This window comes from Clinocottus analis, unplaced genomic scaffold (genome assembly GCF_023055335.1).
Source record: "Clinocottus analis isolate CAN_PGR_092001 unplaced genomic scaffold, fCliAna1.0.p SCAF_5, whole genome shotgun sequence".
Lineage (NCBI taxonomy): Eukaryota > Metazoa > Chordata > Actinopteri > Perciformes > Cottidae > Clinocottus > Clinocottus analis.
The window spans coordinates 16,187,021-16,199,383 of record NW_027176207.1 but is presented as its reverse complement, the minus strand read 5'-3'; the positions used below and the strand labels follow the sequence as shown (position 1 = coordinate 16,199,383).

At 41.4% G+C, this 12,363-nt stretch overlaps 1 protein-coding gene across 1 annotated transcript in view; it reads right to left on the bottom strand.

Annotated features, from left to right (window-relative positions):
- The window catches only part of mcama (melanoma cell adhesion molecule a), a 45,268-nt gene that overhangs the window by 10,194 nt on the left and 22,711 nt on the right, over positions 1-12,363 (bottom strand). The window contains exons 2-8 of the mRNA XM_068600986.1: positions 5,376-5,509; positions 3,667-3,895; positions 3,472-3,542; positions 3,268-3,355; positions 2,894-3,073; positions 1,563-1,690; positions 197-344 (exon numbers count right to left, since the gene is read on the bottom strand). Coding sequence (XP_068457087.1) covers positions 197-344; positions 1,563-1,690; positions 2,894-3,073; positions 3,268-3,355; positions 3,472-3,542; positions 3,667-3,895; positions 5,376-5,509 — 978 coding nt within the window. The remainder of the gene's footprint in view (positions 1-196; positions 345-1,562; positions 1,691-2,893; positions 3,074-3,267; positions 3,356-3,471; positions 3,543-3,666; positions 3,896-5,375; positions 5,510-12,363) is intronic.

Here is a 12,363-nt window from a genome sequence, read left to right as displayed (position 1 = left end):
ATTGTATGCCTGTGCATTAAGTACAGAGCTGGAGTCAGATTGTGTTTAGCTTAGCATAAAGACCGGAGGCGTGGGAAAACAGCGTGGTCTGTTCAAAGCGAAAACATTTGCCTCCTTTGTGGTTTCTGTCTCCAAGCCTCTTTCAAATATCTGCTCTGATTAAGTTTTCTTGTGTGTACGTGTGATGGCTCCTCACAGTTCACTGTGAGCTGCATTTCTCCTTTGACTTCAGCGTAGCCGTTGGTGTCCCGAGGACGACACTGGTAGAGGCCACTGTCTTTCCGTGACACAGGTGGCAGCGTCAACACATCAGCGTTGTTGCTCTCCAAGTACACATTCAGCTCCTGCAACAGATACTCTCATTTGTAACCAAAACTCGTGTTGTGATGATGTGAATGTCATGCTATAAACTAAGGCATTCTTGTTTGCAACTGATGTGCTTTTAGGGCAAAGACATACTGTATTTCCAATATAAATGGAAATTAGCATCTGATTTGTCACAGCGTTTCTTCCTATGGGGGACAGTTGCAGACTTAAGCATAACATTGAAAATATGACTGAGTTCCTTCAGTTGTATTTCAAGGAAAGAGAGTAAGTGAGTGGAAAACAGGTGATCAATCACAACTGCCAACTGGTGCCGAGTTGTTTTAGTGAGCGATCAAAGACAAGCTCAAAATCCTGCTTTGGTTGCCAGTTTAAAATGACAGTTTTTCCAAAAATACCATACATCACTTTTAACATTTGACAGCTTATTGTCAGAGGTTGATGTAGCTTAGAGAATACACAACATTATTTTCGTCATTTCAGCCATTATGGTAAAATCTTTACTAAGTACTTTCCCTCAAGAGATCTGAGGACAGGAACTACAAAAGGCAGCCACAATTTACATTGGACTCCATTAGGTCGAGAAACACAAGTGGTGACACACAGACAGAATTTAAACAAATCCTAAATGTTTAACCGTAACATGTAAACCCACTTACTTGAAAGTAAAAATGAAAGCAAACAAAAATGTATGTTAAACATATTGTTAATTACATTGCAAAACTGTGTGAATGTGGACAACTATAGTGAGCATATTTGGACATATACAATTTACACTTTGAGTCATCACTTTAAAATCTCAATTACTTCAGAGCTGAGCAGCAAGTTAGTTAACATTGTGACAGGATGATGGCAAAAAAAACTTCCTTTTAGTGTCTTAAATAGCTTTCACCTCCCATGTTCACAACAACCTCTAACCAAATGTCCATGACTGCCTCGTTAGTAAACATCAAAAAGGCAGTTAGCTGAGTTTTTGTGTTGTCCACACATACAATGGGCGAGTGTCTGACATGGGAATGAGTACTACCCATGAGCCCTGTCAGTGTGGCCTCCGGTCTCAGACCCTGGCCTGGATCTGCAGGGTCAGAGCTGACAGGGCCTTCACAGACCTTGCACACTCATGTCTACATGGGGGCCCTGTGAGCTCTGCATATCAAAAACATTCCCTACATGTCTCCTGCGTGTCACCCATTCTCTCTTGGGGACTTTAAGGGTGAGAAAATGCCTCCCATTCTTACTTGTGCTCTGTGGAAAATGAAGGACGGCGGGGGGTTGCCATCACCCTGGCAACGCAGCACCACAGTATCCCCCTCTTTGACGAAGCCCTGGGGCGACTCCTTCCACAGCTCCACCATGGTGGTGGGGTCTGGACACACATACACACAATCAAATTAAGAAGGCTTATACAGCGGGCTGCTGTAGTCTTCTCGACAAGGCCATTTCCATAATGCTGACAGCACAGACTGGGGCTCTGTGCCTGCCACAGTAGCACTAATAAACTGTTACAAGCAATTAACCAACAGACAAACAATGACTGTTAAAATGCATTACTGACAATAACAGGAATTAAAGGGTTATTTCAGCAATTTATATATCAAGACAGATAATAAGGAGAATTTGGGTAATTATGAATCTTAGTGCATTTCTTGGCGAGACCTGCCCTGCGTAGCTAGTTGAGACAGAGATGATTGGTTAGGATTAGGCATTGACCTTGAGCAGTTCAGCGTAGCCCGTTAGTCAGGGCACAGGACTTAAACAAATCAGGTTCCCAGCACCTCCGCGAGCATGGACGCCTCGCCAATCCCCGTGCTTCATTGCTACGTGGGGCCCTTTAAAAAGGATCAGCTGGAGTCAGCCTGACAAGTGAAGGAGCATATCATCAAATACTGTCGACACGGACATGAACCCGGCAGTGCCGACTTTTCTCTATAACTACGAGACCTTTTATAATGTCCATATAAGTATGAGCAAATTGGCAGAATTGCACTATTGACAAGAAAACAGGAAAATGCCTCTAAAACCTTAAAGGGATAATTTACCCAAAAACATACAGATCACATAGATGACATGTTCCCCTTTCTATCGAATAGTGTTAAGGAGAGCGGAGAGACTGAAAATAGAAATGTATCAGTGCAAGCAGACGTTGATGGAGGCCGAGCAAAAATAAGTTAGAAAAAGAAAAGTTTGGAAAAAAAATAAATTCTGTGCAGCATGTTGTAAGTGTCTTGTATTCTTTCATAGGCTCATAAAAATACCAAACATGTTGATTGCACTGCTTTCATTTCTGGGACCATAGAGGGCCATTTAGAGGAGTGCACTAAATACAATTTATGTTGTTATTATTTTCCTTCAATACATTTTATTTGTAACTAAAAATGAGGAGGCTGTAACTTTATGTGATCCACTGGGTCTTACAGCAGAGGAAACACTGAGGTCCCAAAAATAAAAGATTTTTCAGCAATTATTACATTTTACTTTTAGATTCTGAGACAATGACTGTCAACAACTAATGTTATACAAAAATGCATAGACATATGAATACGTATACAGAGGATCAGCGTTCACTCACAGTGAACAGTGATGTTGATGCTGTGGGACTCGACTGTCCTGATGGCTCCAGGGACAAAGAAGCTGACCTCACAGGAGAAATGGGCATCCTTGTCCTCCTTAACCACCTTGTACTCCAGTGTGCTCTGGACGGAAAAGAAGTCACTGGACTGCTGGGTCACCAGGATCAACACGTTCACATCTGGAGAAGACAATGTCGATATTAACCACAGCCTTGACAGATAGCAGATTAAATGTATTCATAATCAATAATCATATATATATATATATATTTGAAAGAAAAAAGGCCTGGACTTATACTAAAGGGAACACTCGGGTGTTACATTGCAGACCCTCTGACACAGACACAATGGGCCATCTACTGTTTGCACTTACGTCCTGGAGCAGACACCAGTGGCAAGCCGTTCCTGTACCATGTGATGTTGGGTTTTGGGAAGCCGTTGCGAGCCTCACATGAAGCAACCTTGATGGAGAATCACATTGACAAATATTCATTATCTTAATGTTGTAATCTACAAATACTGTATACATTATAATTATTTTGGTTGATCTCAGTGTCTACAATTGAAAGGGACCCACCTTAGATGGAACCTCATTGGTGATGGATATTCCAGTAAGGACACCCTCGATCACTGGAGCCTCTGGAGTAGCTGAATCAGGAAAATATTCACTTCAGTTAGTTAGCTTGAGTCACCATGAAACTTATGACTGTGCATCTTCCTTTAAACAATGTTTTGTCTGACGCAGAGCGCGTGTGCTGTGAGCCCATCTTACCAAACACTCTGAGGTGGGTCTTGCCCTCAGCGTTCCCGGCAGCCAGCCCGTTAACCTGGCAAAAGAATTCCCTCTCATCATTGAGCTGGACATCTCGGATGGTGAGTCGAGTTTCCTGCTGGTCTGATGTCACCTCGATGCGACCGCTGTAGTCTGTGTTATTGTCCACTATCTTCTGACTGACATCGCCGTAGAAGATCCGCTTCCGTGCGCTGTTACCTGCGGCTTTCTGCAAGAGGACACAGTAGTTTAGGGTTGAATCGGTGGAAACGTTTGCTCATGTATTTGGTTGATATTGGGCAGTTTTGCTGACAGGTATGATGGTTAAAACATGTGTCCAGCAATTACTCATCCATCAAAAGCTGTCACTTGGACACGCTTAGTGTTGTTATCAGTGTAGTGTTCATGTCCTCTAAGAGTGAGTTGCCAACTGACCGGACTCATCATTTTTCCAAAGCCAGCCTCAAGTTGTTGGTGTTATGTAAACTCAATTTAAAACTGCATGTCTTCTTTCAACACCACTACGCCAATTCTTACAGCCCTCATTGTATTTCCACCAGTCCTCTTACCTGATTCCCACATCCACTTGTGCATCTGCTTATTTCCACGTACCTGGATCATCTATCACGACATCCTAGCCACATGTTTATTGCCTGTTCTGTTTTCTGTCTGACTTGTTTTTTGCCTCGTGGTACCAGTAAAATAGTGGTGGCCGGTGACTCAAACAATTGGAAAGAAGCAACCCCCAGGGTCTTGCTATACTACAGTAGTTGGCTACTTATTTATATTTTTATAAGATTAATGCAAAAAAAACCTGTAAAACGTGAAGAAAAAAAAAGTGATCCATCTGGACTAATGCAATGTCAACATTGTATTCTGTTTATTTAATTGATTTATGCGATGTATGTGTTTTGGTTAATATGGAATTAGTACCAGTGGTGTGGTTTAGGGTTTAAATGCAGGTATACACAGCAGCCCAAAGGCCGCTGGAAAATAAGGAGACTATACCCACGTCCTCCTCACTAACCTATCTACCTAATAGTACACCCACCTCATCAATGAACACTACATCCCGGATTAGCATGAATAAATAAAAGGAAATACAATAAATGGATATATGAGGGAGGAAAACAATCCTCCCCCTTCTCTGCCCCCCCCCCCCCTCCCTCCTCCCACCACTTCTCTCTGGCCTGCCCTGCAGGTGTCGCTGTTGAAAAGCATTTTAATCAGAATTTCAACAAAGGATTTTTTTTCTCAAAAAAAGTAATAAAAGATATTTTATAAATAATGCTGAGATTTGGTGAAGGTTTATTAAAACCAATTACTCTTTCTCTTTTTGAGGAGCAACCTCCTGTGCTTTTATGGACCAGCCTCCTCTGCATTTCTGTTAATATATTATTTCTTCTGCATGACCAGCATGCACGATCATGTGAAATGTCATGAGATGTGTATGTCACAAGCAAGGAACTGAAAATCATCTCTCAGAAATGAACAGAGGCAACAATGCCTACAATCTGGAAGTCCTTGCAGCCATATTTTGTCCTGATGTCACCTAGTTTTACAATTCTTATCTATAATTCCTTTTCAGTTGCTTCCTGACCATGAATCTAATTATTGACTTTAAGGGGGCTGCCCTCCTCCATCCATGCACAGTTGGATAGTCACAGACAAGCAATGCCAGTTTTTGCAATGGGTCCAGCAGTACTCACCACAAACCACTGGATCATGACAAAGCTGGACTCGTTGTTGGCGTCAGTGACGTTGTACTGGCAGGGGATCTGAGCCGACTCACCCAGGTACACCTCAACATCCTTATGCATAGTCAGCTCCACCTTGGCCAACGCTGAAAAACACACAGACATGCACATAAATCAACGTCATGCTTTCTGCAGGTGCTGTGCCATGGTCCTATTTTATTCATGAACCACTAAAGCCATAAAACCATATTAAACTCAACATAAAAATGGCATTTCACTGTGTCTGTTTTCTTATTCTAATTTTGATCCTCAAGCCTAATGTAATTCTAAACTGCATTGTCTTTGGCAGATGAGTGAATGTCTTCATTCTCCAGGCCAACCTGGAGCCACTCAGCCATGTTTGCCGAACAAAGAAGAAAAGGCCTCTTGTCCACATGGCATAATTTTCATCTTTCTTCTGCCTGGCTGACTGTAACCACAAAACCACATCTTGGCCAGAAAACCAGTTCCCTAGGCATCATTGGGGGAATGCAGGCATGAGAAGGCCAGCCAGTTTGACACTGGGCTGTTGACTCAAAGAGCCAAGTGTTTTTTCAGCCATTTTGGACTTGGCTGCTGTTAGAGGGGGCCAGCTCACAACAGTGACAAAGAAGAACAAGATGGCACAACAAGACTATTTTCTCAGTTTAATTTGGAGTCATGTAAGATGGTAAAGGATACTTTCCCTCCTCTCCCTCTTATACCAGCAGGTGTAACAGTGTGATGTTCAGTGGATTTACTCCATTATGAGTTGTCATGGACCAAAAGTGGAAATGGATCTCGGGAAGACCACAAGTTGGAAATACAACAATTTAGAAGTGTGATGTTAAAAAAAGAGGCAATCTCACCAGACTGCCGAAGCTGCTTATCTCTGCTTGAATCTAACCTCATGAGCCGCAACTAACATGACACTCACAAATCTCTAACAAACAGTGAGAGTTGCATTGTGGGTAACATAGATGCCAGGTTTAGACAAAGACTGATATTATGTGGAATACAATTTTTTTTTCTCTCAGTTGTGCTGCATCAATTTGGATTGAAGTTTTCCCATTTTCTGTTTTTATTTTCAGGTGCAGCACTCTTTGAAGTTCAGTACTTGAACTTACAGTAAATGTACTTTTACCAAGGAATTACACAGAAAACCATGAAAACATGATTAAATCTTCTTAAGGCAAAGCTATTCATATATTTGTTTCCAGTGTATTGCATTAAGTGATTACTGTGTATCAAGGTTAATGGGCACTGTGCAACTGTATTACAGAGAAAAAATGCGGTGTAACCAGATACTTGGGGGCAAAAGAAGAAAAAAAAAAATACGACATCCCAGTTTTTTTTTTATTTTTGACTATTCAGAAGTTTTCAAAAATGAATGAAAAACAATTAACAAGGGCTAGACTTAAGTGTACTCAGCGTTGGTTGAAACAGACCAAGCATGAAAAGAGCTTTAAGACCAGTTGCCACCCTGCTGCCCCCATTCAGCTGGCTGCTTCCCCATCACCACCCGTCTCCTCCCCCCACCTCGGCACCAATCATTTTCACAACTCTTTTTTTCTTCTTTTTTCCCCCTATCCCTCCCTCCACCGCCTATGCTCAGCCAACCATTTCTTTTAAGACAACGGGCATGCCATTGTTCCCCCACCTGGGTGGACCAGATCCCCCTCACACACAAATACATATACCCCACCCACAAGTCAGCCAAAAGATATGTTTCCATGCCTAAATCAAAGGTTAAAAACAGTTCATCACGTACTGAAATTGTGATTTACTGTGGCGAAGATGATGTGAGACGGCTTTGAGACAAGAAGCAGATTATGGGGGCTGGAGAGCAAAGTATGTCACAGAAGTCAGTGTAAAAAATGTTGTGTCTCTTTGGGGCCGCGCTGCTAACTTTTCAGCTAATCCGATTAGCACTGGGGGGTTGCTGGGGATTTGGCTTCCAAAGCCAACCTGGGACCGGTCTTATCTGTTCCTGTTGTGACTTTATGCTGCATGGACTAAAGCACAAGTACACATGACCCATGATCTATGGACCCTGACAACCAAAACGGCTGCCTGTGTGTGTGTGTGTGTGTGTGTGTGTGTGTGTGTGTGTGTGTGTGTGTGTGTGTGTGTGTGTGTGTGTGTGTGTGTGTGTGTGTGTGTGTGTGTGTGTGTGTGTGTGTGTGTGCATACATTTGTGGCTGTCTGCAGTCTGCGTCTGGATGATACAGAGCTAATTAATTCAGGAAAAAACCCACACCACTCCAGAATATTTGGATGTGTTGACAGGATCAGCCCTGTGACTGGACAACAAGACCTCAAATGACTGGTCTGTTGGAGGGATGAACGACAGAAGGGGGCACACAGAGAGAGACTTTACTAGCTTCACTCCAAACACAATGACATTTCAAATGGAAGATTAACTATTTCACCAGTTGGTCACAAAACTCTGCTGCAACATCATCCATTACTTGATCATAATGATGTCACTAGGAACGTTTAAACGGTTTAACAATATCATAAAAGCTATCTCCAACATGATTTTATTCACAGTTAATCCTAATGTTTGAATGCTATTCTTTCTTTTCAAATGATTTACCTCCATCCTTTTCACTTTTGTGATCCAGAAACGGATTTCAGTTCTGCCCTCTTGCGAGTCGTCACAGCAGGGCTGGGAATTGTCCAAAACTTGTGCCAACGCAATAGGTTTTGGTGCCAATACTAACTTGTTTTAAGGAATACAGATGCGTTTTCTGCAAAAGCCTAATGTGGTCATTTAAAACCAAACTCATACAATGTTAAATGCTAATGTCTGCACTCGGGCTGGCATAACTGGATCAGTGGAACTAGCAAAATCATGATTGAAGATCATGATTGAAGACCAAGTAAAGCAGTTCAAGTCCAGCCTTCAGTACTTGTTACCTTTAGCTTTGCTTGCAGTCCACTTTGGTTCAGACTAATATTTCTCAAAACAAATTGGAGGGATTGCCATGAATTTCTGTTCAGGCATTCATGGTCCGCAGAGGATGAAGCATGCTGATTTTAGTGATGCCCTGACTTTTTCTCTTGTGCCATCATAAGGTAAAAGTTTTCTTTTATCCTGTAAAATAACTATTGGTCTACTAGTTAGACTGACACACAATTGTGTTGACACATTCCTGGTTCTGAGATGTGGATGCTGACTCTCGTCACAAAAAAATACCAATTCATGTTCACATCTATCATGTTCACTTCCCTCTCTTTCTCTGAATTCCGGGTAAAAGAGAAAGAGAAAAGACACAATATTTCTTAAAATTAGAATGATATTTTCCAGTGAATGATTACTGTGGAGTCTCAACATTTAAATGGTCACGTTAATGCTGCTATATAATACTTTTAACCACTCTACAATGTTTATAGAGGAGACAGAGCATGTTTGAAGGCATAGAGAGAGAATAAAGACAAATCAGTTTTCTGTTCTTTCCATTCAAGGCAAATGGAGACAGACTCACACGATGCAAATCAGACAACAGACATAAAAAGGGGGATACTTCCAGGACAGCCTCCGCATACAGTCACTCATTATCTGCCTTACACAGAGACAATACCCTCAGACGCTAACTACAGTGGTCACCATTATTGGCTTTCCCATTCGATTAAGCCTGTCAGCTTAAGTCTCAGTAGATCTGCCGCTCCACCACTGATAAGGAGTCCAAATTACCTCTGACACAAGAAACCAGCCTCATTTACTCACCCTAATCCCCCACATGCCTGGTGGGCCATGAAATGAGACTGAATACTTCTGAGGACATTCAACGTCCAGTAATAAGTTATCTATAAACCCTTATGGACACAAAACATATCGGCCTGATTTTTTTGGACAGATGAGCAGAAAATAGGAGAAAAGCCTTGAATATTCTTCATTTGATGTAATGCTGAAGCCTCAAGAAAAGAAAAAAACATGGTGACTGTGGTATGAATATTAAAATAGGAATATAATATAAGCAGATACACCACCACATTCTGCATGAGTCTTTACATTTATCATATACTTTCAAGGAAGGAATATAGCAGACCAGCGTTTCAGACTTTCTCTGAATACAAGTTGTGAGTGGACACAGAGCCCCTCCGAGAGCGGAGGGTGTAAAAAGCTAGCATGAAAATGTGGATGACAGGCAGGAGGATTTCTCAATACACAACGCCGGTGTAGGTTCAAACACCTGGGGGACACTGTGTACGACATCAAAGAGTACAGACACAGTGAAAGCACACAGCCATACAGTGGCGATGAGTTCTCCTTGTCCTTGTCTGTGCTTTCAGAGGCAGCATCTGGCACAAATCTCCCAGCAGCCTGTTTCTTGGGTGACAGTCAGTCGCATTTAAGGGTCCAGGATTCATTCTTTCACATATAGAGATAAGGAAGTGCTGCAAATCTCCTTAAAGGCACCTCTTTATGCATCACTGCCCCTCTCTTTCATGCAGCAGAGCATATCACAGCTCCAGGTCAGCACCTTGAACAAAGCCCTCCATGATCACTGTTGAGGTGGACTCACTTAGGTCTCTCTCTCATCGATACCATTAGAAACATACGAGGCTGACGCTGACCTTTCATTCACATCACTTTGCTTGTCGCAAACTTCCATTTTCATCGGGCAGTATTTGATTGTTTTGCACTTGCACCTGTTCTGTAATTTCCAGAAACCAAACAATCCCACAAGTAGCAAGGTGAACGGAGTGTTTATTATGTGCAATTTGGGTTCTAACTTGGCATGATTGTAATGGAGTTTTTTGCCTGCACGGACCACCTATTAATGCCAATGCAAGAGCAAAAACGCTGTTTTAGTTTAATAGTAGAGGAAATATTTAGTGCATACAATTATCATATTTAATTATCACTCAGGCCTAGCTAGAGGACAACTCACATAATTAGGAATGTTTCAATCAGATCCGATTAAAAAGCACTTTTTGTTAATGTTGCCAAAAACACAACTTTACAAAAACATGCATGCATTTTGTTTCCCTGTGCTCAAAATGTAGTTATGGCTTTACAGACACCTCTGTCCTCTGCTCTTTTTCTGTTCTCTTCAGTTTGTATGAAGTCATCTAAAATCAACATTATTAAATTGAATGTGTCAACAAAATGGAATCTGTGTTTTTGTGAGTTTTTGCTCATTTTAAAAAATCTGTTGAGTAAAACATGCAGAAAAATAACTGCATACACTCAAAACATGTTATCATGCTGGAAATGCTTCTCAAATGCTTTTGAGGGCTCTTCCAATCTCCAAAAAACAGTCCGCCAACACTGGCTTTTTCAAAGAATTGCTAATCATCCCCGCTGGTTAGCAACTTCCTCAGCAGCAGCATTAATTTTTTATCCTCACACCCAATGGGTGAGACTTCATTAAAGGAGCAACGTGAATGTTTTATTTATGCTTGTATGTGATGTTCAGCAGTGAGTGTGGCTTGTTCCTCTGCATCCACTCCCCATCAAGAGACCCCCTTCAGGAGCTGCTGGGCTCAGGCATGCAGGTTGCTCCGCAGCCACAGGATGGCTAATTAAAGGTCAGTAGGCTAAACACTGTGTCGACATCAAGGGGGGTTTCCTTTAGCTATCAGCAAAACAAAAACAAACTTGAAGAGTGAGCCTATGTTAACACATCCTCCTGAAAACACATTAGCAGGCGTGTGTACATAGTCGGTAAAACAGGGTTTATGCACATTCTGACCAATGGATTTCCATCACTTTTCCATGACTTTAAACGAAATTTCCATGACCAAACATTTTTTGAAATCTCGGTGTGTACATGAGAAAATGTAATATTTAAACTAACAATGAGTTTCAAAGCATACAGTATACCTTAAATGACAAAAACGCATAATAGACAATAGTTTGATTAAAAGAATAAACATGTATATAGATGCCTGCTTATATTTTGAGCGCCTTTCTTTTAAAAGTATATTCAATATTTCAAACTCAGCGTAAATGAACGTCATGAACATGTGAATATAACACATGTCCATGACTTTTCCAAAACTTCGGGGATTTATTTTACTCCAAGGACTTTTCGAGACCTGGAAATAACCATTTTTAAATTCCATGACTTTTCCAGGTTTTCTATGATCGTAAGAACTCTGTAAAAACTAAAAACTAAACTAAAAACATAGAAGACTAAATAAATGATCATCTATTCATTCTGCTAATCATTCTACTACAACAACTGTGGGCTACTCTGCAAGTATTACCTGGATAGTGCCTGAATACAGCAACAATCACAAACTAATGCTTGAACTGGGAACAACATTTCAGAAATACCACTGACCACAACGATGCAGTTCTGGGCGAAACGCTCAAGTATAATTCTGTTTGGTTTCCATTTCAAACATACATATCAATTGAAGTGTACATGATTGGATTTCCTTTCAATTTCCTGAATGGATTGGTATGTTTGGACAAAATGTTAACCACAAGTATGGCGCATGTCCTGACCTATCAAATGCAGGCATCATAACCATATGCAGCTTTGGAACCACTGAATAATATAACATTCAACAACATGTCGAGTGATCCCACGTCACTGATGCTGGACAATATGACATTTGGAAGGGAGACAGAATCTGGAAACAGCATCGATTCCTTCTTCGTCTCATATTAAAGTGTGCGAAAGACGAGACATTATGGTAAGAGGGGCCAGGTATGAGGCCTCTGCTGTTATTTTAACACTATAAATAGGAGACCTTCTTTCCAATCAAACCTCTGACGACAGCACGCTGACTTGCTGCTGTACTCTAACAAAGGCCTTCTTATCCCAGCCCCTGTGGTCATCATCGCAGTGCTGAAAATCCTTGAGCGCTACAAACTAGGTGCCAACAAAATCAGCTTACCCTCAACCATCAAGCAGAAAGGGCCGGCCTGAGATAATCACTTCCATTTCAATCTCCAGACGCCTCAAGCTCTGCTCACTTTAAGTTAAAAAAAAAAAAGCTGTAAAAGTATCGGGCATAT